Source organism: Myotis nattereri (assembly GCF_964212035.1).
Source record: "Myotis nattereri genome assembly, chromosome: 19".
NCBI classification, from domain to species: Eukaryota; Metazoa; Chordata; class Mammalia; order Chiroptera; family Vespertilionidae; genus Myotis; species Myotis nattereri.
In genome coordinates, this window is record NC_138095.1 from 14674659 (window position 1) to 14702316 (window position 27658).

Here is a 27658-nt window from a genome sequence, read left to right on the forward strand (position 1 = left end):
CACCTCCCCCCGCCCCCCCATACACACACACACCCTGCCATTGCCTGGCATTCACAGAGGGCTTTACAACTGGCTTGCCCTCTCTCTTGGCTGGTAGCAGCCAAGCTCATTATCCTGGGTCCTAACCTGTTTGGTGAAGTTGTTGCTCCACTTCCCTGACCTTGCACTTAGGGCCTGGGCACTCCCAAGAATTAGGGACAGGGTGGGGTCCGGGCTGAGAGCCATTTGCACAAACACATGTCCTATTAACAGCTCTGTTCTCAGGGCGAATGCTTCCCTCTCCACCCCTCTGTAGTTCATCCTCGGGTTCATATTCAAAGACCCACAGTATCTTCTTTTTATAGATGGAAATACCCTGGAAATGCCAGGCTAGAGGCCAGGAGAGGATGCTCAGAGCAGAGAATCCTGTGCCCAGAATGGCCTTTCGCTGGCTTCCTCCGGGCTGCCGCCTCCGGGAGGGCAGAATGGCTGTGGCCCTGTCCCCGGGAGTGGATGGGGGCCCAGGCTCTGAGGGGCGTAGTGGGTCCTGTCTGGCTCAGCGCACTGTCTGGAGTCTGAGGGACAGGAAGCTCCTGTCCCGCCCGGGAGGCATATTTGGGACAAGTATTGTAGCTCCGCGAGATATCCCTGCGCTCCGCCCTTAGTGGGATAATGATGGGACCACCCACCGGTGTCAGCTCTAGCCCTCCGGTGTGCCTCAGTTTCCCGTCTGTGTCGGGGCCACCTCTTCTCGGGACAGGAAGGCGCCCCGAGAACAGCTGAGACAGACGGGTGTGGGGTGTGACTTTCGGTTCCCTGTTGCGGGTTGAGTGGGGAGCGCAGGGCGGGCGCGGCCCCAGAAGCTCCGCGCGCCGCGGGCCCCCAGCCCCAAGGCGAAGCAGGAGAAAACCGGGCGCTGGCGCACCCGCCGGAGGATGGGCAGTCGCTCTGCCCCCGGCCGGTCTTCAGGGCGGATCGGGGCAAGTGGGCGGGGGCTCCGGGCCGGCGGCCGCGGGGCCGGGGCGGGCCGGCCGGCGGGGCATTTAAACCCAGCTGCTGCGGGCCGGGGCGCGCCGCCCTGCACCCTGCGCCCTGCGCCGTCCACCTCGCCGCCGAGTTCGGGCACCGGCAGGCAGGATGCGGTCCTCCTTGGCTCCGGGCATCTGGTTCATCCGCACCTTCTCCAGGGACAGCTGGTGAGCAGCGCGGGGGAGGGAGGCGCGCGGGGCTGGGACGGCTTCCCCTCCGCGGGCCGGGCGCCTGGCGGCGCCGCAGGAAGGTGACCCTGAATGGCTTGCGCTGGGACACACACACCCCACACCCCGGGCGGACCTTCAGGGCCCCTCACGTCCATAGCACTGGGGCCCAGGCGAGCCGGGACACCGGGGATGGTGGAGTTGCTGAAGAGTGGCGCTTGGAGTCGTGGAGTGTCCCTTTCGGTCTCTTTCCCCCTCGGGTAACACACACACACACAAAGGCCAGACCTCAGCGGTCCTGGGAGCTGGCCTCAGGGGCTCCAGGCCCCGAGGACTTACCAGGGAGGGCTAATCTCTCAGACCAGAGCAGGCAGCCGCTCAGCTGGGTAGTCACCCCAACAGTGGGCAACCCCAACAATGAGTGAGCCACTTGCACAGCAGCGTTCCTCCTGACCAAGGGAGGCCCAGATGGGCGCGCGCGCGCGCGCATGTGTGTGTGTGTATGTGTGTGCGTGTGTGTGTGTGTGCGCGTGTGTGTGTGTGTGTGTGTGTGTGAGAGGTGCAGAGCTTTCAGCTCACTCTTCGCCAGAGACCACCCACTGGAGTAGTTTGTTTGGTCTGCGGAGTATTTTTTTTTTTTAATATCGTTAGTTGCCATCATTTACAAATGATAAAAATCAACATAGCCAGATTCCTGGCTTCTCTTAAAAAACAGATGAAGCCATACCAGGCCTGAACTCCCAAATTATACTAGGACTTAAAGATTCCCCTTAGATGGGGGAAGTGTTCTGAACACGACCAACTCGGTCTAGTTTTAAAACGTAATATCCCACACTCCTGACCCCCTTGGTCCTTGGGCTGGTTGGTCACCCTGGCCTAGGCGCTTTCCTATTGGCCACCCTAGGCGCTTTCCTATTGGCCACCCTAGGGGCTTTCCTATTGGTCTTTCCTATTGGTGACAGCCCTCATTACTTCCAGCCTTCTTCACTCGTATACATGACTCATTTGGTCCTTTTTGAGTTTGGAACTATTAAGATATATTTTTCAGAGAAAGATAAAACCTGCTTCTCATAAGGATATAAAAATGAATAGATGTTAAAGATGTTATTTTACTCATAATGAGGGAATCAGAAGATGTTATAATCCAGGGAAAATGTAGGGAGGGGTTAATGGGGAGTTACTGTTTAATGGGGACAGAGCTTCAGTTTGGGAAAATGCAAAGGTCCTGGAAATGGATGGTGGTGATGGTTGCACAACAATATGAAGGGGGTTAATGCCACTGAACTGTACTACTACACTTAGCAAGGATTAAAGTGGGCCCTGGCCAGTGTGGCTCACTGGTTGGAACATCCGTGTTGCTCAGTGGTTGGAGTATCAGCCCACACACCAAAGGGTTGAGGGTTGATTACAGGCTGAGGGGTCAATTCCAGGTCAAGGGCACGAACCTGTGTTGCAGATTCCATCTCTGGCCCTGGTTGGGGTGCGTGCAGCAGGCAACCTATCTATATGTCTCTCTCACATCAATGTTTCTCTCTCTCTCTCTCCCTCTTTCTCTCTCTCCCTCTCTCCTTCCACTCTCTAAAAAAAGAAACATCAATGGAAAAAAATATCCTCACATGAGGATTAACAATAACAAAAACAGCAAAAAAAATGGTTAAAACAGTAAATTTTATGTTATATATATTTTGCCACAATTTAAAAAAAAAGAATCCAAAGAACATGCCCATGTATAAATCAAGAAAATTGAGGCAAAACTAGTATTTCCACAGGTTGGGAGCGGAGACTATTGAAACTATCAGTTCACAGACATATTTTGTATGACTTAGTTTCCGGCCCCATTGAAGCATTGTAAACAGCCCGTGGTCAATGAGAGGCTACAGTCAGATAAGCTGAGAGGAGTCCTCTAGACCAGTGGTTCTCAACCTTCCTAATGCCGCGACCCTTTAATACAGTTCCTCATGTTGTGGTGACCCCCAATTTCATTGTTACAAATTGAACATAATTAAAGCACAGTGATTAATCACAAAAACAATATGTCATTATATATGTGTTTTTTGATGGTCATAGGTGACCCCTGTGAAAGGGTGGTTCGACCCCCAAAGGGGTCGTGACCCACAGGTTGAGAACCGCTGCTCTAGACAATGCAGTTTTCCAGTGAATCACAGAAGTGTTTCCTATAGCGTTCCCTGCTCTGATAACAAATAGTCACAAAGAAAGACCATTCTAGGCTCATAAAATAAAGTTTGTCTCATCGGATTTGATCTGATGATACAGGTGTAGCAAGAGTGCTAATTTGTAATATCGGCCTTGGGAAGTTTGCTTTGCTGGAATTTTTTATAAGAAACCTTAGATTGGATTTCTACAAGCTTGTTATTAGTGACTGTTCTGAAATTAGGAAGCTAAGCCAAGAAACGCCATAGGTTTTACCTGCTGTACCTATACATTGGGCAAAGTCTTCCTTTGAGGTCCCCAAAATATCCTAAGGCTCCTGGGCTGGCCAGGGACTGACCTCCCTTATTTGCGTATAAGGGAAAACAGTAAGCCGATTTTCTTGGGAGGGTTTTATTAGCCTTGGCTCCATACAGTCAACCTTAGTTCCTTAAAACAGGCTGATTATATCTAATTAATTGAGCATCATAGTTAATTACGACATTCCAGGGAAGGCGTTGGTTGCATAACCAATTTTTCTAACTATGCTGTGCTTTAAAAAAATAGGAAAGATTCTTATTGAACTTTTGAAAATAACCGTCTTGCTATGAAAAGCAAGAAGATGCAACAAAAGTTTATGAATTCTGGGGACTCAGGTAGGGAGAATAAGATTTTCACAAATGTTTCATTTCGGTTTACTAAAACAGAGTCTACTAAATTGTTATGGGCTACATACAGCTTAAGAAGAAAGAGAAGGGGCTGCCTTATAGATCCAGAAAGCAGAACAACATCAACAATATTCAAAACACAAACAGCGAGCATCCCTTGCCTGTTTATTCACTCCTATGCGGTTGCTTCTTGTTTGCTGAATTGGGTTCGCAATCTCACAAACCTGTCTGCTTCTTGACTAAAGAGCTTTGAAAATTCCTGACTTAGTCCATTGGTATGTCCTTAAGGGTCTCTAAGCGATGCCATCAGAAGCGTGTGTCCAAGAGCAAGTTACTGGTACAGCACTTTTCTGAGCCAGGTCTCGGTTGTTAAAGATAAGACCTTTGACCTATAGGTAGCTGGCTGCAGAGCCTTTAGGAAGCATCTGAGTAGAACAAAACAAAAGCCCTTTGTAAATGACAGAGGCCTAAAAAGGAACAGGTTAACGCACTACTGGTAATTTTCAAAAGTGAATGATCTGATGAGCTGACAAGGGCTGCTTTATTGTTCTTCCTGAAGTATGCAAAACAAAATAAAGCCACCACCCCCCCCCTCAAAAAAGAAATCTAGACAATAACATCTGATTGATAAAAAATGGATGGACACAATTTTTATAGAGGAAAAAAATCTTGAGGTATATAAAAATCTCGAGACATAATTTACATAATGTACCAAGGATATTCCAAGAATATCAACTAAAGACACTCAGTACGAAAGCTTGGAGTGAATCCTAAACATTTGTACTTAATAAAACTCCACAGGAAAGCCTGATGTACGTGCGTGCCCTGGTGAAAACCGCCGACCTAGAAGATGTTAGCCTCAAAGAAGTGAGGTTGCAGGGAACATTTTTTTTTTTATTATTTTTTATTGTTTTATTGCTTAAAGTATTACAAAGAGTATTACATATGTCTCCTTTTTTCCCCCCGCCCTTGACAATCCCCTGGCCTCCCCTACCCCCCAGTGTCTTATGTCCATTGGTTATGCTTATATGCATGCATACAAGTCCTTCGGTTGATCTCTTACCCCCCCTCCCGCCCCGCCCCCCAACCCAGGAAACATTTAAAACCCAACCCAAATCATGACTGGTAACACACTATACTGCTATTATCAGGTAACGTGTCAGCAGGATGCTGATCCATCGAAACAAACCATGGACTAGAGAAGGCACTAAGAAATCTGTAGAAACTTCTCACACAGCATACAATTTCTGAAATATTTATATAAGTAACATTTCCCTTTTAAAATTTAACTTAGAGAAGGTTGAGCGTCTCTTCTGGTTTCGCGGCTATTTCCATGCGATTGCTCAGCAATAACATATGAAACACACCTGATTGGTTCTAGACCCTCTCTTTTTAAAAGGTGAAAGAACTGATCTTTGTGGTTTCCCAGACGTCCCCTTTGGGCATCTCAGAGATAGTTGTAGGTGCAAAAGATATCCTGAATGCTTTGTTTGATTTATGTTTGTTTAGGATTTGGGTGGGGGAAGACAAAAGTGATTAGGAGGCAAGAATGCTTATCTTGAGAGCTAAGAATCAGCCCTTGTCCCACCCATTTGAAAGTAATAACATTACGTTTAAAAATAAACATAGAAGGTAACATTTAAAGAAAGCTCTTTCCTAAGAGCCAGCATCTCCCAGATTTAAGGCAGACCTGGCCCGGAATCCTTTCCGCACTGTGTGCCCCACGCAGTTAGCTTTCCTCAGCCTCAGTTTCCCCATCCGTAAAAGCTGGGTTCTAGAGGACAAATGTGTATGTGTGCGTTCTTCACCCCCTGTGCCTAAGGGCGGGTGTGCGATAAATGCTCTTTTACTTCCTCCCTCGTGGATGTAGGTTTGGACTCCTATCGAACACACGGTGTTAATATAGTTCCCACTGTAGGCACGTGATGATGTTGAGATTGGAGGCCTGCAGAGATGACTAGGACATGGTCCTCCCTTCTCGGAACGAAGGCTCAGCTAGAGAGAGGGTGTGCACTCCTGTTATCAAACTTACTGTTTCTGCGTGTCCCCAAGGAGGGCATTCTAGGTGAATGGAGAAGCAGGCGTAGCTAGACCCAGCGAGGGTGGAGTGGGCCTGAACTCTGGACTCCTTGCCTATAAAGTGAGAATACTGGGAATTCCTCCCTGGGAAGATGTGAGGGTTAAAGCAGGTCAGTGCCTGAGGTTCCCAGGCCAGCGACAGGCTCCCATTGGGCACTGAGTGGGCACTGATTATGGACTATCCCTCCACTTGCTTCCTGCTAGCATCAGGCCTCGTTTAGCTGTAGCTCACTGCAAAGCTTCCCCACCCGCTGTGGGTAGACTGAGGCACAGAGAAGCTGTGCTGCTTGTCCAGCGTCGCACAGCCGTAAATGGCTGAACCAGAATTTGAATCCAGGTGAGCCTGCCGCCCACGCTGTCCTCCTGCTGAGAGGAGGGGAGGGGGAGAGATCGCAAGGCCATTTGGCCTTAGGCAGGTCATTTTGTCTCTCTCAGGCTCCAGGTCCTGGTATATAAAGTGGGAAAAAACAGTGTACCTATGTCACAGGGTCTTGGTGAAATTAAATAAGTCATTTAAAGCACTGAGCCCCCTTGTGTGGCTTGCGGTTAGCATTGGCGGGTGCTTGTGCGTTTTCCCGGAGGGAGGGGTTCCTCCTCATTAGAGGAAAGGGTAGCGTGTGACCTGGTGGAGCTGGAGGTACTATAGCCCAGGGCCTGGAGCAAAGACCTGGCAGTGAAGGTGTTGCCTGTCTATTGAAGGCCAGAAGGTGGAGCTGAGAGGCAGGCAGCAGGGGTTTCTGCCCCTCCTCCTAGCGGGTTCACGGCCTTTCATAGTCCTCCCGAGCTCTGGGCCTGGTCAGGGCCCTGCTTTCCGTGGCAGCGTCTGCACAGACATGTCTGCGAGCTGGCAACACGGGCATCTTGCCAGAGAGATGCCCGGGGCTGTCCTAGTGGGGCTGGGCCCATTTCCTGGGGCCCTGTGAGGGGAACAGCTCGGGACACGGAGAGGAGAAGCCTGGGGAGGAGGGACCAGCAGGATGAGCAGGACTGGGGTAGGGGAGGCAGGGGGGCAGGAGCTGTGACTCCCGCCTGGCTATGCCCCACACCTGATTCTTCCCACGTGAGCTGGAGAGGCCGAGGCTGGCTATGCCCCACACCTGATTCTTCCCACGTGAGCTGGAGAGGCCGAGGCTGGCGGGTGGCTGCTGCTGGGATGAATGGCTCTGCCCTTACGCGGCCAAGGGCTCACGTTGCCGCTCCATTGGCTGCTGTTTAATCCTACAACAGTCTCGTGTGGCGGGAGTTTATCATTATCTTCTTTATAAGAAGATCAGACTGAGGCTTAGAGAGATTAAACAAGTTGCCTGAGGTCACAGTAAGCAGCTGAACCAGAACTTAAGACTCATCCTCTTTTGGTCTAAGTTCTTTCCCTATTTTTCGATGACTCAGATCAGGGGCCCCAGCGCTGCCAAGATGGCTTTCTTTCGTCTGATTTTCCAAGTCATGGCAAAGCGGTTCTAGGTGAGGGCGGCAGAAAGGGCTCCTTCAAACGAGCTATGACGGTGAAAGGATGCTCTGAAAAGAAAGGAGAGGGCCTGGAGCAGGACCCCGAGAACTAATCACCGTGTCCTTGTCCCCCTCCCCCGCCTCTCAGGGTCAGGGCTGACCCAGGCGCGTGACCCTGCGGCTCCCCTCCCCCCGGTGTGACTGCTGCTTCCCCAGCGGCTTCTGCTTCCTCTTCCTGCCTGCAGTTTCCTCTTTCCCCCTTCAGAGCAGGATGGGGAGCACCTTCCCAGGCCCCATGGACTGGTCCAGAAGGCAGCGAGGGTTTGGATGGTCTATCAGTGGTCGGCAAATTGCGGCTCGCGAGCCACATGCGGCTCTTTGGCCCCTTGAATGTGGCTCTTCCACAAAATACTGACTTCTGCGCATGGGCCACGAAGCTTCAATCGCACTGTACGTGCGCATCCGCACGTGGTATTTTGTGGAGGAGCCACACTCAAGGGGCCAAAGAGCCGCATGTGGCTCGCGAGCCGCGGTTTGCCGACCACGGGTCTAAGTGATTGGCCGAGGCCTTATTCCTTTCAGTCACGCTGCGCCAATGGGCACCGAGGTCGGACTGGGCTGTCTGAGTCACACCAGAACTGGGGACACACAAGAGGTGGAGGCCCTGCAGCCCCTGATCCCCCACTCTGCCCCCCATCTGATTACCCCACATTGGTGTTTGTGGGGGAGTGGGAGTGGCTAGTGACTGCTCTTGTTTTGGCCTCTGGCTCATGCCTCATCCCCTGTGTCCTTCATGCTCAGGAGAGTGGACGAGGGTGAGGCCTGGGGACCAGGGTGAGGCCTGAGGCGAGGCCTCCATGGAATCCCGAGAGCAAGGCCGCCACCTTAACCCCCCCGAGCAGGACACAGCTCTGCCGTCCTCACCACGGTTCCCTCTGTGCTGCTCGCTTAGCCTTTCTTCAGGAGGACTGACGTAACACCTGCTGACCATCTCTTCCAAACACTCCCAAGCCTCCCACTCTTCCCAGCGTATTCCAGCTCCCTGGACAAAACCCCCCGGCGGAGCTTAAGGCCGTGTCTTTCCATCCTGTCTGAATGCGCAGGGTTCCCCTACTCAGGTCCCTTCTCCAGGCAAAACAATCATGTTTTCCTCTTCCCCGAAAAAGATCATTATGTTACCTACTCATTCTTCTAGAGTCCCGGGCTCCTCGGGGAAGGGTTTGGGGGGGCCAACCCTGAGTGATCTTGGCCTCTCTGAGCAAGCGCCCTGAGTCCCAGGAAGGGGAACAGTAGAGGACTCATTGCGCCGGCTCTCTGCTCCAGGAGGGCTCCATGTTCCATCTTGTGCACGGAAGGCCTGGCTCAGGACCCTGCCCTGTGGTGTCTGTCCCAGGCTGGCCTTTCTCTACGTGAAGTCTCCAGTGGCCGGGCAGGATTTGGCAGGGGGTGGGGTGGTGGCGCTGTCGCCACTGGCCTGGTTCTTACAGTGCCCAGCACTCTATCCTCTTCAGGCCTGCAGAGTCCTAAGAACAGGCACAGCCACGGACAGGCCACCCAGTCTATTTTCCCAGGGCAGGTGCCAGCAGCACCTGCAGCCACAGCCAGGAGCCATGTTAGAAGCCCTAGCCATCTAGTAGCAGCCCCTGTTAGGGCAGGGAGTGGCGGGATTGATTGAGGAGGGAGTGTAAGTCCCCACCGGCCTTACAGGGGGGAGGGACTGTCAGCAATGTGGATGCAGAGCCAGGAAGGGGGATGCAGGGAGTGGGGGTGACCGACTGGGTGGCCACTTGGGAAAGGGACCTCTTCCCACCATCTCCTAAGGCCAAGGTCCCTCTGCTCTGCTGTCCCTTGCTGTTTTCTGGACTGGTGGTGGGTCCTTTGGGTGGTAATAGAGCCTTTGTTTTTTGTAGTTGTTTTTTGTTTGTTTATCTTTCTTTTTTTTTTATATATATTTTATTGATTTTTTACAGAGAGAAAGGGAGAGAGATAGAGAGCTAGAAACATCGATGAGAGAGAAACATCGATCAGCTGCCTCCTGCACATCTCCCACTGGGGATGCGCCCGCAACCCAGGCACATGCCCTTGACCGGAATCGAACCTGGGACCTTTCAGTCCGCAGGCCGACGCTCTATCCACTGAGCCAAACCGGTTTCGGCTGTTTGTTTTTCTGTTGCTGCTTTGTGACAAGTTGGCTCCTATCTCAGAAGCATTCCCAGTGCAAAGTCATCCCATGGTCGATAAAGCCGTTATCATGCTCCCCGAGTGGATACGTTGGGCTGTCCGCTAATCCTGAGACAGCTGCCCGCTCTCTACTGGACTGGGCTGCCGGGTACCAGTGCCGGTATGGCAGGTTGGACTCTAAAAAGTGCTGCTTCTTCATCGCTCCTGGGTCTTGGGGCCAAGATCACGTGTAAAACGTGCCGCTTCTGGCTAACAAAGCCAGCCCCGATCTGGGGACCTCACCACCCAGGTGCATTGGTCCTTGGCCTTTGTGCCAGGCCAGCCTCACCTTTGTGCCAGGCTGCCATCCTCCGCCCTCACAGCCTCCCTGGGGCAGTGAGGTGGAGCCCAGCTGTGTGTGTTTGCTCCCTGCTCCTTTGGGGCCTCTCGGTTCTGCAGGCAGGGCTTGAGGGAAGTGAAACCTGTGGCTGCCCACGCTGCAGGAGCGCGTCAGCTGTCTTTCCTGCGGGTTACTGTGAGTTTGGCAGCCTTGCCTCCGCTCAGCCCGGCCCTTAACCTGACAGATGTCCCCGGTCCCCCTTGAACTGGGGCACATTGGCCTTTTTCTCAGAACAGTGGCCAAAGGGGAACGGAAAGAGGGCTGGGCTAAGAGGAGGCCTGGCTCCAGGCTCTGCCCAGCCAGCTGTGAGACTGAGCTCATCCCTCTGGCACGCCGAACCAGGCAGGAAGTCCCAGAGGGGCCCGTGCCAGGTCCAGCATCACACCGCGCCGTGGCGGGCCTCCTGCCCCCTCCAGGGCGGAGCTCTGCCAGTCGGGATGTCAGCGTGCACCTCTGCTGAGCCTCTGTGTCTGCTCCCAGGGCACATGGCAGGCCCAGCAGGCCGAGTCTGCCCTGAACCATGGCAGGCTCCCCATAGGCACTCCCCTGGTGGTTCCGCCAGCCCAGGTGTGAATACTGGGGGAGTGGGGCGGAAGGGGAGTCCTGGCCTGCAAGTCCCCACCTCCCAGGGAGTCCAGGGGCTGGAACGCCCCTCACCCGGAGGAGTGTGGTGCCAGGCCCACCCCCACTCACCTCCTGTAACAGAGCAGCACGGGGTGTTTCAGCCCCTCCAGCTCTTCTTCCTCATCTGAAAGTTTAAAATACCAGCAGCTGCCCAGCCGGTGTGGTTCAGTGGTTGAGCATCGACCACGGAGGCCACAGTTCAATTCCTGATCAGGGCACGTGCACAGGTTGCAGGCTTGATCTCCAGTGTGGGGCATGCAGGAGGCAGCCAATCAATGATTCTCTCATTGATGTTTCTACCTCTCCTTCCCCCTTCCTCTCTAAAATCAATAAAAATATATTAAAACATTAAAATACCAGCAGCTGTCCTGCTGGGTGTCAGGAACTCATAAGACCCTCCGTCGTTGGCACCACCTCACTAACCTGTCAGTAACCCTACGAGAAAGGTGCTGATCTCAGCTTTTCACATGAGCAAATGGGGGTGAGGAGGGAAGCCAGGTTTTGCCTGATTCCCCAGCCCTTGCTCTTTTTTTCTACAGAGACACAAACTCCCAGAGATGTAGCTCTGAGGGCTCCCTGTGCTGAAGTCGTGTGCCAGGGAGGGGCTGGCAGAATGGAAAAGGCAGTGAGGAAGCCTGCCACGGGCTCCCCCCAAATAGTGCACAGAGCAGAGCCTCGGGTGGTGTCCAGACCTCTCTGATCTAGAAAATGCCAGCCCCTTCCGTGCCTTCCCATCCCTGTCACCACATGGCCCCACATGACCTGTCCCCTGCCTCCTTCCAGCTTGGCTCAGTCCCGCCTTCCACACGCCCTGAGCCACCTGGAGTTCCCCAAACAGGCAGTGTCATTTCACGCTCTCTGCTTTTGCACACGCACTTCCCTGTTGCTGGACGCGCTGCCTGCCCGGCTCTGGTCGACCTGGCCTCCTCCCGCTTGTTTTGAAGAGTCAGCTAAAGCCTCGCCTCCACCCAGCTGGCCTCAGCGCCCCTCCTGTGCCTCTTTGCTGTGCATGGCCGCCCGCTTGTGTCGCGCTGTGGCCCCAATTCTTCATGTGCCCCCTGACCTGTGAGCACCCGAGGGCAGAGATCTCTGCTACCGTTTCTCTGGCATGTTGCTGGATCCCTACCCAGTGCCTGGCACGTGGTAGGCACACGTGTGGATGTGGGTGGGAGAATCAGATGTCAGAGTTGGCATCACCGTGTCCTGTGGTGACAGAGCCCCTCCCCCGTGGTCCGGAGAGGAGTCCAGATGAAAAGTGCCTTGAGCGGCGAAGGAAGGACAGCAGGGACACCAGCAGGAGAGAGCCCAGGGAGGCTGTCTGGGTCCCTGCCCGGTGGGCAGGCCCTGGTGCTTGGGATGGAAGCAGCGTGGTGGTGGGGAGTGGGGGTGGGAGGAAAGGGCGGCTGGCCACCAAGCTGGACTGTCGAGCCCCTGACTGGCTCTGAGCAGCTCCTCAGAGGGCTCATGTGTCTGCCGAGTGGCAGCCTGGCTTCCTAGGCAGTACCAGGCTCCATCGCTGGCAAGGGCCTCCCTGCTGGGCCCGTCAGGGGAGAGCAGTCCGAGCCAGCGCCTCGGGGACCTTTCAGATCCAGGGGAGATGTTATTTGTCACCAGGGTCAGTGGCAGCCAAGATAGGCTCTGCTGCAGCCCGGAGTCTTAATGGTGACACCACAGGGGCCAGGGACCAGGCTGAGAGCAGTATTGGGTTCACCTCTCTTTGAGGCACATGTGGTTGGTGCTAATCCCCACGTGCAATTGATGCGGAAACCAGGGACTTGCATCTGATACACAGTCAGAGGCCTCACCCGAAGCTTTCAGCTTCTTCCTGAGCGGGCAGCCTCCCGGGCAGGGCGCTGGGTCGGGGCTACCTGTAGGGCTGCAGCTTTCTTCCATCCGTCGCTCTCCGAAGGCCAGCTGGGCACCCTCTCCAAATTCCCCTCGGGTTCCGCGAGCCCCTGACTAGGAGTCATGAGCCATATGCCAACAGTGGAAACATTTCTGCTTGCTGATGCCAGTCACAGTGACAGTCCCCTTGGAGTAACCCCAGGCTCCCTGGGGAGCCCACGCGCCCTTGGGAGCTGGGAGCTGGAGGGACAGGTTGTAGGGGAACGTGAAGTCCAGGCTCGATAGTTGGAACTTCGTTCTCAGCAGAATGAAGAGCCCTGGAGAAGTGTGAGCGGGTGATGAATGAAGCGGGGCACGTGTACCTTCATCCTTTTAAGGGTGAATTGGGGCGCAGCTAGCGTGGCTCAGTGGTTGAGCGTTGACCTATGAACCAGGAGGTCACGGTTTGATTTCTGGTCAGGGCACATGCCTAGGTTTCGGGCTCGATCCCCAGATGGGGGCATACAGGAGGCAGCTGATCAATGATTCTCTCTCATCATTGATGTTTCTGTCTCTCTCTTCCTCTCTGAAATCAATAAAAAAAAAATAGCTTTTAAGAAAGGATGAACTGGGGGCAGTGGAGAGAATGGAGACAGAGAACCCAGGCAGGAAGCTCGCGTCCAGGCGTGCATAGAGAAGGGCCTGGGAGCCCACCCTAAACCCAGGCTCTGCCTAAATCCCCTTCGTGACACAGTTAGAAGAAGTGAGTGTGGGTTTTGGAGGTAGATTCCCGGAAGGGCGGGTTGAGTCCCAGTGTCCAGCCCCTTAGGTTCATGGAGCTGAGGGATGCAAAGGGCTTCAGGTCCCTCCTAGCCTTCCCCCGCCCCCACCCCCACCCCCACCATGAGATCTTTCATGGACCAGAGCTTCGGGTCTTTGTGAGTGCCTGGCCCTTTCTCCTGGGCAGGGAGCCTTTGCAGCCCGTTTTCCATGGTCTCCTGACTCCAGTTGCTGACTCAGCTCAGCTGATCTCTGCTGGGGAAGCAGACGGTGACTCAGGGCACCGAGGCCCTTCCCAGGCCCCGCAGCCGGGCGTGCACGGAAACTTTACTGGTGTTTGGCTGAACCGTTCTTTCCATCCCAGACGCAGCGCACGGGGTGAGGAGTGGGGGGTGCGGGGGCACATGTGATGGGTGAGCCACAGATGGAGAGAGTGACCCTGCTGTCCAGGCGGAGGCGAGACTGGGACCAGGAAGAGCACGTGGTTCTGTCAGCAGCTTCCCCCTGGAGCCACGTTTCCATGTATGGTCTGGGCTCTGCGGGACAGGCCGCAGGGGGCTAGTTCCGCTGTGTTCTGAGCTCACAGGGAGTACTGAGCTCACTGTGGAGATGGACCCTTCTCCCCTCTCGGCCTCCCATCCGCTCCCGTCATTTCTGGTATTTTAAACACGATTTTCGCTCCCTGCCCCCATCTCTCTCACACATGCATCCAGCCAGGCACCCTGCCCTTAGTGAGGCCGAAGGAGCTCAGAGGTGACGGAGGTGATAAGAGGCATACTGGGTGCTGGTGCTGAGCCAGTGCGGTTGGAAGCACTCAGAAGAGGGGACCAGGAAGACCGGGCTCCCTGAGCACCCTGGCCTGGGCATCTGTCCCTGCTATCCCTATGGCCTCTGCCCAAGACTCTTGCGTCCGGAGGGGGCCTGAAGGTAGAGAGTTGGTGGTGCTGAGGCCCGGGGCTGCAGTGTGGGCATAGGTGGCAATTTGGGTCCGATCTCCCTGCTAACCCGGACGCCCACCTTTCCCTGCAGGTACCGAGGCTTCATCCTGCTGCTCACCTTCCTCATCTACACGTGTTATCACATGTCCAGGAAGCCCATCAGCGTGGTGAAGGTGAGGCTGGCTAGCGGCAGGAAAGATGCAGGAGAGGCTAGAGAAACACACTCTAGGCGAGGGGCCCGGGACTGGGGCCAGGACCGTCCTCCTCCTTACCGCAGCCACCGAGCCTGGTCCTTGGCCTGGCGGCTCCCTCTGTTAGTAGCCCTGCTGTTGCAGAGAACCGCCCTAGCGCTCCTGTGAGCAAGGACCCCGGGCTCTGTGGGCTCTGCCTTCACTGAGGATCCACTGTGGCCACCTGTCCCTATACCAGGTCCTGCAGGGGAGGTGCCAGAGGCCGGAGCAGAGGCCGGTGGGGAGGCAGTGGCGCTGGTGTGGCTGGGGAGGGAGCTGCTTGCTCCTCTCGGGCTGAGGGGCCCCTGGCCTGTGTATCCCATTGTCTGTCCAGAGCCGTCTGCACCAGAACTGCTCAGGGATCATCCAGCCCCCCAATGCCACCCACAGTCCCAACGACACCACATGGTGCAGCTGGCCTCCGTTTGGTAAGAATGGGGCCAGTTGCTCCCCCACCCTCCCCAGGAAGGGGGTCCAGGGCCAGAGAGGCCTTCCTGCAGGGGCAGCCAAGCAGCGAGCTCAGCTTTCTGTCTCCCCCTCCTGCTTCCAGACCAGGACAACTACAAGGAGCTGCTGGGCGCCGTGGACAACGCCTTCCTGGTGGCCTATGCCATCGGCATGTTCATCAGGTGAGAGAGGCGGAGCCGCTGCCGCCCTCCATTCGCCCTCACCCGACAGCGGGTCAGTGAACGAGCCGCCAGCTCCCCCGGTGGAAATGAGAGCGAGACTTCTGCACGTGCGCTCAGCCACAGCCATTCTCGTTTCCCCGTGTGGTCACTCCCACTTCCAGTAGCTCTTTTCCTGGAAAGCCTTTCCCGGACGCTCCTTCTGACTCTGCACAGGGTGGCAGGGTCCATGGTGTGGCTGGAGTGCGGTTTGTTCTGGACCCGAATCCTTCAAGGGCGAGCGCTGGACGCAGAAACGGGCAGGAAACCCTGTCCTGTCCTGGGCCTCCATTAGCGAGGCAGGCCTGGTGTTTGTCACCAGGAGTCCGGCAGGTACCACCTCCAGCAAGCGCACAGCCTGACGGGACCAGCAGCAGCTGGTACACATCAGTGCGGTGGCTCTGTGACCGGCGGCTCCGGGTGGCCGCTTAGTCCAGGCCGGGGTCACAGAAGAGGGACTAGGGAAGGCTTCTTGAAGGAGATACTGCTGGCGCCAATGCAGAGCAGGGGCGTGGCGGTGGGGAAGGGGCGAGGCAGGAGGCTAGCATGGGAAAGTAAGGAAGAGGGAGGTGGCATGGTCAGGGCTGGGGTGGGGGCAGCAGCAGGAGATGGGCTGGAGAATGAGCCATGTGGGCCAGGCCATGGGCACAGGAGAGCGTTGGAGGGTTTCACTCAGGGTGTCGTGTTCAGATTTACATTTCAGGCCACTCCGAGTGGGACGAGAGGCAGGTAAAGGGAGGGCAAGGCCGAAGGCCTGGTTATGCTAGGAAGCAGATGGATGACAGTGCAGCTACACTTAAAAATATATATATTTTTATTGGTTCCAGAGAAGAAGGGAGAGGGAGAGAGAGATAGAAACATCAGTGATGAGAGAGAGTCACTGAACCGCTGCCTCCTGCACACCCCACACTGGGGATCGAGCCCGCAACCTGGGCATGTGCCCTGACCGGGAATCAAACCTGGTTCATAGGTCGACGCTCAACCACTGAGCCACACTGGCTGGGCGCAGCTACGCTTTGAGGAGCTGTAGAGTTAGAAGAGCAGTAATAGAGATGGGAAGACGACCTGCTAGAAACTGAGAGTAGGATTGGTGGGCTTGGAGGTTGAACGTGAAGGGTGGGAAGGAGAGGCAGGTGGCTCTGTGGTTTCTGGCTTGAGTGGCCACAGGCGGAGGTGCCATTCCCTCCGATGAGCGCACCGGGTAGGGCTGCGTAGGGTGAGGAGGAAGAGTTCAGTTTTCGAGTGTTGAGTTTCAAGTGTTTGGGGGTCTCCAGGCAAGATGTCCAGAAGGAAGTATCTGGATGTGCTGGCCGCTCTGGGGCAGAGAGTAAAAAATTCGGTGGTAGTTACAACCGCAAAAATGCTGCCGGAGAGGCTCCCAAGAAAATCAGTGAGGAGGCGTGGTCAGCCAAGGGGGAGGGGCTGGAACCCTCAAGAGTGGCGTCCAGCAGGCCAGGGGGAGAGCAGGAGTGTGGTCAGCAGTTTCAAATAAAGCAGAGAAGCCTAGCGAGGGGAGGGCGGCGAGTGTCCCTGGCTGTGGCAACACGGAGGTCACTGGTGGTCACCTTGACCTGAGTCGCCCCGCCCAGTGGGGTGTTGGGGGGAAGAAATGGAGGCAGGGTTGAGGAGTGCAGATAGCGGGACCAACCACAAATCTAACTCTGTTCTCCAGTGGGATTTTCGGGGAGCGGCTCCCCCTTCGTTACTACCTGTCGGCCGGAATGCTGCTCAGTGGCCTCTTCACCTCGCTCTTTGGCCTGGGGTATTTCTGGGACATCCACGTGCTCTGGTACTTCGTGCTCATTCAGGTAAGAGCCTCCGTCTTGCTCTCCGGCCTCTGTTTCCATCTCAGGAAGAATCTAGTCCCCCTCGGCCGCCCCAGGTCATGGCCGAGGTAGGCCCTCACGCCTCCTGCCCAGCCCACTGCTCTTCTGTGATGCCCCATAGGGTGCCACCTCCCAGGGTCACGCATTTGCCCGCTCAGTAAGTCTGCACTGAGCACACCCTGGGTCGCTAGGGTGCCTGAGCCTGGGTCTCTGCCGCAAAGGATCTTGGGCCTCTGATGTCGAACCTCCCCAGCCTGGGATGGGTCAGAGCAGGAAGTGGGCAGCATGCCGGGCCTGTCCCACCTGCCTGCTCTCTCCCTGCAGATCTGCAATGGACTCGTCCAGACCACAGGCTGGCCTTCGGTTGTGACCTGCGTGGGCAACTGGTTTGGGAAGGGGAGGTGAGTGTGACAAAGGAGTGTGAGCAGGAGGTTTTCCGGGAGGGCGGGGGTAGTGCGAAGGTCACTGGGTACACGATTAGAAACGTGCCTCCATTTGGCCGACTTGCATATGCTGAGTGAGATCAACATGTCAGTGACAAAAGCAGCATTGATTTTCTATTGATTAGGTTTTAACCCATAAAACAGCAACTTTAATTATGCTTTTCCTCATAATAAATGAATTTCCATTTCTCCTAAAGGCAAAAAAGAAGCCTGTAAAACTGTGGGTTTTTTGTGTTTTTTTTTCTTGATCTGGCTTTTCTTTTTTTAAAGATATTTTCATTGATTTCAGAGAGGAAGGGAGAGAGAGAGAGAAGAAACATCAATGATGAGAGAGGATCATTGATTGGCTGCCTCCTGCATGCCCCACACTGGGGATGGCAACCCAGACAAGTGTCCTGACCAGGAATCAAACTGTGACCTCCTGGTTCATAGGTTGACGCTCAACCACTGAGCCACGCCAGCTGTGCTTGAGCTAGGTTTTATGCAAAAAAAAAGGTTGCCTTCGGGCAGGACTTCTCACCTCGGCACTGTTGGCGTTTGGGGCTGGAGGATTCTTGGTCATGAGGGCCAGCTGTGTATTGTAGATGCTTAGCAGCATCTGCCCACCAGGTGCTGCTAGCGCATCCTGAGCTGTGACAGCCAAAACTCTCCGGACTTGGCCCCTGGCCCCTGGGGGTTGAGGCCCCGTGCTTTAGAGTTACAGCCACAGGAAAGGGAGAAGAGGGGGTGGGAGTCTTGACCCCTGAGGACAGTAGAGCTCCACTGACAGGCCCTGTGTGCTGGCTCAGGTCTGCAGGCCTGGCTGTCCCTCGTCTGATCCCAGCCATCCCTCCCCTTTCCCTGGCACGGACGCTGTAGGCAGCCAGCTTTCTGCACTTGGCCAGGGCAGTCGAGGTGAACCCTCTGCTTCCCTTTTAACTTTTTCTGCTCTTCTCCCCTCCCGCTCCTCATCTTCCCTCACTCTCCTCTCCTCCCCTCCCTCCAGGCGGGGGCTCATCATGGGCATCTGGAATTCCCACACCTCCGTGGGCAACATCCTGGGCTCCCTGATCGCCGGCATCTGGGTGAGCGAGCGCTGGGGCCTGTCCTTCGTGGTCCCAGGCGTCATCACCGCTGCCATGGGCATCGTCACCTTCTTCTTTCTCATCGAGTGTGAGTGGACCCTCCCTCCCCACGGGGCCCGCAGCTCTGGGAGAAGGCAGCTGGCTAGGGGAAGATTCCTGGTCACAGAGCGGGAGGACTGGATGTGGGACTCGGGACAAGCAGCCATTCGGAGCCTCAGGTTTCTCATTTGTCAATGGGACCAACAGCTTGTCCATCCCGGGGCTGGTGCAGGTTTAGGCGACACAGGAGGTTAGAATGGCTGCTGCTAGTTGGTGATTGGCAAATGCTGGCTGAGTGTGAGGGGTGAAGTGGGAAGGGCGGAGGGCGGGGTGGGGGACAGGACACTCCCACATTCGCTGTTCTCATCCCATCCCTGCCAGCCTGAGTCAGGCAGCCCAGGTAGCAGGGCCACCTGTAGCAGGAGAACGGAAGTCCCGGAGGCTTTGGTGACAGGGCAGGTGATGGAGAGCCGGGCCTAGAGCAGGTGGGCTCCACGCCCCAGCCCGGCTCCAGCTCCCTCTGGGGCCACTTGGGGGTGGGGACCAGTCCCAGTGCAAGGGGAGGGCCCGGCCTGAGGAAAGCTTCTTAGAAGGTTTTTGTTTCAGACCCAGAGGATGTGGACTGCACCACCCCTCAGCACCACGTGAGTGTGCACCCCCATCGCCCCCTGCCCTCCCACTGCACCCCCAGACAGGGCTGGGCGTCGGAGGAGGAAGCCCTGAGCCCAGTTACCTCACAGGCCCCATGTCAGGCCCTTGGGTTGGCTCCTCGCAGCCCGGTGAGGGGCGGGGGTGGGGGGGGAGGGGGGGGCTCAGGCGGTTACTCCAGTCCTGAGAGGGACCCGCACCTCTTCCCGCTTCGGAGCCCCTGCCTCTCACGAGGGTCACCCCTCCAGCCGGCAGGAGGGGCACATGGACATGCCCACAGCACGGTCTCATCTCTGTCCAGGGGGAGTCGGAAGAGAAGCAGGACAGCCCTGAGGACCCGGGGAACAACCCCTACTGTCACCAGGAGAGCAGCCTGGAGGCGGCCGCCGGATGCTCCAAGGAGCCAAGCGCTCAGCCCGCTGCCATCAGCTTTTGGGGGGCACTCATGATCCCGGTGAGAAGCCGGGGGGACGGGGAGGAGAGGGCTCTCTAGGTTTCTCGGTAGGATGTCAGGAGAGGGGGTTGCAGGGTGCTCTGTGGTTTCCAGGGTTTCTTCACAGTCGGCTTGTCTGGACACAGCGTTGGAGCGGCGCTTACATTGCTCTCGCTGACAGTGGGTGTGGCTGGAGGTGCTTTGGGTGGCGGGGGGTGCAGGGTGCTGGGAGGTGCTCATGGTGCTCATCTGCCCCGGGGGCCGCACCCTTTTCTCATCGTGCCCTCTGCTCCCCTCCCAGGGTGTGATCGAGTTCTCTCTGTGTCTGCTCTTTGCCAAGCTGGTCAGCTACACCTTCCTCTACTGGCTGCCCCTCTACATCTTCAATGTGGGTGAGTTCCGGGGAGAAGCAGGGAGGAAGGGGGCTCCGGTCCGAGAGGAAACCATTGCGTGATGCGTGTGATTCCAGGATGCAGGAAGGATCTCGGCTGATCCTTTCGGAGGGCAAAGGGCGATTTTTATTTATTTTTTTAATTACTATGCTGCTCTAAAAAGGAAGGAACTCTTACCATTTGCAACGTCATGGATGGAACTGGAGAGCATTATGCTAAGTGAAATAAGCCAGTCAATGAAGGAAAAGTACCACATGATCTCACTCATTCATGGATAATAGAGACCATTATAAACTTTTGAACAATAATAGATATAGAGGCAGAGCTGCCTCAAACAGATTGTCAAACTGTAGTGGGAAGGCCGGGGAGGGTTGGGGGGCAGGAGGTAGGCGGGTAAGAGATCAACTAAAGGACTTGTATGCATGCATATAAGCATAACCAATGGACATAAGACACTGGGGGATAGGGGAGGCTAGGGGACTGTCTAGGGCGGGGGGATAAAATGGACACATATGTAATACCCTTTGTAATACTTTAAGCAATAAAAAAAATATATATATTTTTATTGATTTCAGAGAGGAGGAAAGAGGGAGAGAGAGAGAGAGAAACATTAATGATGAGAGAGAATCATTGACCGGCTGCCACCTGCACGCCCCACACTGGGGACCGAGCCCGCCACCCGGGCATGTGCCCTGACTGGGAATGGAACCGTGACTTCCTGGTTCATAGGTCAATGCTCAACCACTGAACCACGCCTGCCGGGTGCGATTTTTATTTTTAAATACAAAGATGAACCTTGTATGCTACCCCTCAGGCCCTGACTCCAGCCACCCTTCCGTCCTTGGGGCTGAGTTGGGAGTTAGGACCTGGAAGCTCTGTTCTGTAATCCCAGCTCCCCCCCCCCCCCCCCCCCCCCGCAACATCTCCATCCTTTAGTGCAGGAGAAACCCACCTCCAGGCTGCTGGGCGCATTGGCGGGCGGGATTGGAGGGCTCTAGAAAAGGTCGGCCTTTTGAATGCTCCAGAGGTCCCTTGAGATTCTGCCAACCCGGGGAAGACCTGGTGAGCCACCCCCACCGCTTGTAGCCTGGAGGGGAACACTATTCTCTCCCAAGGGGCTGCCGGGAGCCTCATGCGACTCTGCCCTGTGCCGGGTCGGCGGCACTGCCCAGCTCCTGGACCGCTCTTCCTGCCTCTACCCCGTCCAAGGATGGACAGACGAGGAGAGGTCACTTTTGTGCTCGAAAAGAATGTGTATGTCTGCCTGGCCTGGGTCTTTGCTATTCCCTAGGTCAGGTGGCTACTCCACCAAGAAGCAGACTCCTGGTCCTGGCCAGGTGGTTCTGTTAGTTGGAGCATCATCTGTACACCAAAAGGTTGTGGGTTCGATCCCTGGCTGGGATGTATACAAAAGGCATCCGATCATTGTTTCTCTCTCACATCAATGTCTCTCTCTCTCTCTCGCTCTCTCTCATCAATAAACATATCCTCGGGTAAGAATTGAAAAAAAGAAACAAGCAGACCCCTGTCCCTGAGCCTCAGAGCTCCGCCAGGGCCAGGCCCTCACCCAGGCTGTGCTGCTCCCACAAGCCCCACGGGAGGGCCGAGGGCCAAGGCTGCCTTGCCATGTACTGTACTGACTCCAGACAGGACACCGTGGGGATCAGTCAGAGCCAGATTTCAAGCTGTAACTTGCCCCACAGCTCCTACCCGAGGGGCCTCTTGCACAAACAGAGGTGGAGCCTCAGGCAGCTGCTCGGACAGGGAGACTCTTTGTTTTCTGGCCTCGGTGCTGACTTATGTCAGAGGATGAGTCAGCCTTCCGGAGATTCCTTCCCTAGCGCTTGGGCAACGCTGGGACCTGAGGTCCTGTTTTCCCGTGAGCCTCCGCCCTGGCTGATTCTCAGCGGAGATCGCAGGGGGATGTGACGCCCCCTGGTGGTGGCCTGCCACTCAGCCCGGAGCAGAGCAGGCACCGGCTGCTTGGGCCGAAGCACAGGGAGAGGTTGATCCCCAGGGGAAGGTGGCCTGGCGGGTAGGATGCCTAAGCCAGATCCCAGGGCTTTTGGGGGAGGGCTGGTCTGAGAGGCCAAGGCCGTCCTGCAGGGGAAGAAGGCAGAGCAGGGTTGGGGGCCCAAACTGTTGTAAATTCCCTTTGGCCCATCACTTCCACTGGTTCTCACTCCTCCCTCCGGAAAAGGAGGCCGCGGGCTGCACCGCCGCTGTTTTTTCTGGCCGACACTCCGGGACGTCGGCCCTGAGCCCTCGGGCCTGACCCTGTCGTTGTGTTTCCACAGCTCACTTCAGTGCCAAGGAGGCGGGCGACCTGTCTACGCTCTTCGACGTCGGTGGCATCACAGGTGGGGCCTCCACGCTGCGTCCCCCTCTCCTCCTGTGGGGGTGCAGCAAGAATGTGACCTGGGCCGGTGGCATCAGAGAAAAATAGGGCTCCTGCCCCACGGGGAAACACAGCTCTTATGAGTGGTCTTCCCCTAAGCAGTGGGTACAGAAAGCATGTCAAACTCGTTTCAAGGCATGTGGGCCGCCGCCCGCGAGTCTGACATGCCGGTACAGGGAGGACGTTACAGGGAGACGCTCTGCTGGAGGCCCAAGCCAGCACCAGGCAGTGATGGGGCTGAGCTTGGGGTGGGGGTGGAGGGGTACCATGTGGGTGGGGGGCTGGGGTTGTGCCCTGGGCAGCAGTGAGCGGGCTGGTTTATGTTCCAGGTGGCATCCTGGCAGGGCTCATCTCCGATTACACCAACGGCAGGGCCACCACCTGCTGCGTCATGCTGATCTTGGCCGCCCCCATGGTGTGTATAACCTCAGGACGAAGTGTGTGTGCATGTGTCCCTGCGTGCGGCTGCTGACCAGGGTGTGCACCCGGACACCCCCAATGCTCCAACCACCGGGGCACGTGTGTGCGCATCCCTGGGCGCAGGAAAGAGACCCAGGCTGGGAGTTCAGAAAGGGATTGGTGACTGTTTGGCTTTGGTGGAGAAGGGGAGACCAGCTGATAAACTTCTTTTTTTTAAAACCCTCACCCGAGGATATTTTTCTCATTGATTTTTAGAGAGAGTGGAAGGGAGGAGTGGGAAGAGAGAGAGAGAGAGAGAGAGGAACATCAATGAGAGAGAGAGGAACATCAATGTGAGAGAGACGCATGGACTGGCCACCTCCCGCACGAGCGGGAGGGAGGGGAAGGAGGGTGGGGGTTGGCCACGGAACCTGCAACCGAGGTACATGCCCTTGACCCAGCGCCCCAACCACTGAGCCAAACCGGCCAGGGCTGATCAACTCCTTGGCCAAGGAAAGAACAGGAAATGGAGGTTGGATATGAGAGACTTTCAGGGGAAAGGAAGCAATAAATTACCAGACGTCAGACGCCCTCATCCTCGGGACGTTTAAGGGCCGTGAGACCTGTTATGAGAAGGAACAGGAGTGGGGTGACCTGTGGGATACAGGGCAGCACAGGGTTGTCCCAGACACCACAGGAGGCCGGTGGGAAGCCTGGGCGTGACGCTGCCTCTCCCTTCTTAGTTGTTCCTGTACAACCACTTCGGCCAGAGCGGGATTGCCAGCTCCATAGGTGAGACCCTGCGAGCCTGCCGGGCCTTAGGAGGGCACTGCCTTGGGGGTGTCGGTGGGAGGCACGGGGAAGCAGAGGTGCTCAGCCTGATGCCAGGGGTCTCCTCTTGCCTAACCGGCTCCCTGTTACACCTCAGTAATGCTGATCATCTGCGGGGCCCTGGTCAACGGCCCTTACGCGCTCATCACCACCGCTGTCTCCGCTGACCTTGTAAGTGGGCCGCCTCCCGGCAGCCAGGGGTCACGTGGGGGTCTTGGTCGGGGCTTCTGTCTCCTGGTCCGTGTTCCCCACAGCCCTGTCCTCCCTTCTTGGCCGGTTCAGACAAGGACCTCAAAGTCCTTGGAATCCCTCTTCCTCTGCTCCGAGCCCCAAGGCCTGTCCCAGGCTGGCGCCCCCTCGGTCCCAGCGCTCGGTGCGGCCTCTCGTCGGGCCTCACTCCGCTCTCTCTCCCCAGGGGACACACCAGAGCCTGAAAGGCAACTCGAAGGCCCTGTCCACCGTCACGGCCATCATCGACGGCACCGGCTCCATAGGTCTGTGGCTGGCTCCTGGCCCCTGGCAGCCGGGCACTGAGCCTTGTCTTGGGCATCCTCCTCAGCCTGCTGCCGTCCCGTGGGCGGGCCCAGGGTCCCTTGGCGGGAGCCCTGCCCTGACACTGCAATCCACAGGTGCGGCTCTGGGGCCTCTGCTGGCCGGGCTCATCTCGCCCACGGGCTGGAACAACGTCTTCTACATGCTCATCTCTGCTGACATCCTGGCCTGCTTGGTAAGAGTCCTTGGGGGTGCACCGATGGACATGGTGGGGTGTCCTGTCCTGCCAGGCCAGAGCCCTGGAGCCCCACAGTATTGCCCCGAGGGGCTCCGGGCCAGCAGCCCTTTGCTAAGAACCACGTCCCTCCCACGGAGACCCCGAGGCTATGTGCCAGCCCGTTCCCTCCTGCCAGCCCACTGCTGGTCACAGCACTGGGGACTGACCACTGCTCCCTTCCCTCTGTGCCCCCAACTTCCCGCAGCTCCTCTGCCGGCTGGTGTACAAAGAGATCCTGGCCTGCAAGTCACACCTGAGCCCAGGCACCGGGTGAGTCCTCCGGGGAGCGGGAGCCCCGCTTCCCACCTCAGTTCAAACCCCTGCCGCCGCCGAGGCCGTAGCTTCCTCGCTGGGGGAGCAGCGGGGCGTGGGACGTCGCCCAGGACAGAGAGGCCGAGTCCAGGGGCACGGAGCCCAGTCGGAGCCCGCTCCGCGCAGACCTGGATGTGTCCCGTGAACGCCCGCCCCGCCCCGGCCCCACTAACCCGCCCTCTGTTGTCCCATGTGTCTCCGTAGCTCTTGTCTCGCCTTAACCCACACGCAGTAGTCGTTCCCTCAAGCCCCATGACTTTTGTGAGTATTTCCTTCAAGTCTGTAGCTGATCATGTGCCAGCAGAATGGGTCCTGCATGCAGAGCCTCCTCCTTCCAGTGATTTTCGCCCCCCCAACTTTCTCTTTCTTCCTGGGGGCCAGTTCCAAAGGCCGTCCCGTCCACCCACGCAGAGCATGGTGCTTGGGAAGTGATTCCTGAGGCCTGAGCTGCCACCAGGGTTGCGGCCTCTTTGCTGGGGGAGCAGCGGGGTGTGGGGTGTCCCCCAGGACAGAGAAGCAGAGTCCAGGGAAACAGTTTCCTTCTGAACTCAGACCCGGGGCTGCAAGTGCTCCGCAGGCTCAGAAGCCAAGTCCCTGGGCCCCGCCTGCGGTGTGCGGCAAGAAGCAGCTGCCAATCAAAGCCTCCGGGACACAATCGAATGCTTGTCGCTGACGCTGGTGCGCGCTGTCGGTTACTAGCAGCCAGTGGTGGTGGGTGCGCAGGCTGCGCGGACAGGCTGGTGGCTGAGCGGGGCTCTGCTGGGGCTGGGGGCTCTGCTGGCCTTTCTGGCTCCCCCCTGAGCAGGAGGCCCTGCTATCGGGAAGCTGGCAGAGCTGTGGACCTGGTGGGGATGGGGAATGTGGGTCCTGGTAACCAGCATGCCCTGTGGGGAAGCGCTTCCCTTTAGGGCGGGTGCCACCCAGGTTCCGGGCGAAACACTGAGAGAGGAGTCATTGAGGACCTCCGTCCGTCGTGCCCTGGCCTGGAGGATCCGGGGGCCTGGCCATAGGGCCAGCGGGTCTTCCAGCTGCCAGCCCGCGGGGAGATTGGGGGATGAAGGATCGAAAAGAGGCAGAAACGGGGAAGAATGAACACTTAGGCGGCTCTGCCCTGTGCCTGGAATAGCCTGACGCCAGATCCTTAGCTTACCTCCCAGCCACCTTGGGAGATGGACATGCCCGTTAGAGACGAGAGGACAGTGGCTCAGGGATCGGATGTGCTTCAGTGTCCCTGGTGTGTGGGGTTTGTGCATCTCCACACGCCGGTCCTTCTCTGAAAGGCCCCTGTGGGGGAGCGGAGTGATGAGCTAGGGCAGAGGAGCTCTGGGCGGGAACCAGGAACCCCTGGGCAGCCCGCCTTCTCCGCTCACGTTCTCCGAACCTCCCCGTCCTCACGTGTAAAACGGAGCCGCGTAGCCCCAAGTACCTGCCGCGGCTGATCCGAGGCCGAGGCGACACGGGATATGTGATATTGCTTTTTAAAGCTGCCAGATGTGGTACAAATATCCCGAGGTTTTAATTTAATCTGGCTTTCTGTTCCCCGCTGAAGAGGGGAGAGGGAGCCCTGGTTACAGAGAACAGGGATGAAGGCAATTACGAAGGGACCCCAGGAGCCCGCCCTCCCTGTTCCCACCGCTGGGGCCAGAGATGATTAAACTGTCTCTCTCTCTCTCTTCCGCTCTCTCCCTTCCTCATTCAGGTATAAAGAAATATGAGGCCCCGATTGGGAAAGGAGCGTGGAGGGCCCCAAAGTGCTCCCCCTGGCAAGACCATTGAAACTGCAGGAGGCTGAGACAAAGCCTCCGGATCTAACACCAGCCCTCCCAGCACACGGGGACCCTGAGGGGCTGGGGCAGTCTCCGTGGGAAGAGGCCGGCCAGGCGGAAGGCGTCTCCATCCTGCAGAGGGAAACACCTGCTCAGACTCCTGCTGGTTCAGATCCCAGGACCGAGGCCGAGGCTGCCCAGGGCCAAGGCGGGAAAAGGCACGTCTCTCCTTCCTGTGTAGAATTGGACCTCTGTGGTCAGCTTGTACCTACAGATGGGATTCTGACCCGGTTTCGGGGCAGCCCAGCCTCCCTTCGTCCCTTTGTTCACAAGCCATTTATCGCCATTTGAACCTGTTCCCAACTCCTGACCCATTTGGGGTAAAGCACCGTTGCTGTATCCGGGGCCAGGACTGGGGGAGGTGCCAAAGACGTCATTCTTGGGCCTCCTTTGCCTCACCCTTGTCCCAGCCTCTATGTCTCGAGTAGAGACCACACATCAGGGCATTGCTGTGGGGAGTGGGAGCCAGGTCTGAAAATACCAGTGTGTGTGTGTTGTTTTTTATATATATTTTTATTGACTTCAGAGAGGAAGGGAGAGGGAGGGAGAGAGAGATGGAAACATCAATGATGAGAGAGAATCATCGATTGGCTGCCTCCTGCATATGCCCCCTGGACTGGGGTTCAAGCCCAAAACCCGGGCATGTACCCTGACTGGGAATCAAACCATGACCTCCTGGTTCATAGATGGATGCTCAACAACTGAGCCACACCGGCCGGGCCCAGTGTGCGTTTTGATTAAAATGCCAGTGTTTTGATAAAGAAGTGTCAGTGGTTATTGAGTGCTCCCTGGACGCCTGCTCTATTCTGGGAACAGAGTAGACAGTGGACACAGGAAAAGGACTTAACACCTGAGCACAGGGACCAGGGTGACAAGTCTGGGTCACTCAGGAGCCGTCACCTGTGCAGCTGCCTGCAGCTCTCGGCCATGGCCTCTTCTGCCCTGGGGTTCCGGGTGGACCTGTCCTGCCCCCTCAAGGCCCGGCGTGCGCCAGGCCAGGCCAGCTCGCAGCGCTCTGTCTGACCCCCGGAGCCGCCTCTCAGCGCCAATACAGACTTCGTGTGCTGGCTGTGCAGGTGCGAAGGCTCCCGTGGGCTCTGGGGGCAGTGTCCTGGGGCCCCCAGGTTGTGTGCTGGGCTGG

General features: G+C 56.8%; 1 protein-coding gene across 1 annotated transcript; it reads left to right on the plus strand.

Moving 5' to 3' along the window:
• Window positions 1–1116: 1116 nt before the first annotated feature.
• Window positions 1117–27276, plus strand: SLC37A2 (solute carrier family 37 member 2; the record flags this gene model as incomplete). The annotated part of the gene is made up of 18 exons (XM_081114023.1): window positions 1117–1175; window positions 14334–14415; window positions 14807–14900; window positions 15023–15101; window positions 16810–16945; window positions 17288–17364; window positions 18392–18558; window positions 19116–19153; window positions 19459–19611; window positions 19892–19982; window positions 22280–22342; window positions 22710–22795; window positions 23523–23571; window positions 23708–23781; window positions 24026–24104; window positions 24240–24337; window positions 24585–24649; window positions 26391–27276. The coding sequence occupies 18 exons, from the start codon at window positions 1117–1119 to the stop codon at window positions 26404–26406; spliced, it is 1506 nt and encodes a 501-aa protein (XP_080970149.1). The 3' UTR covers window positions 26407–27276.
• Between the last annotated feature and the right edge of the window lie 382 nt (window positions 27277–27658).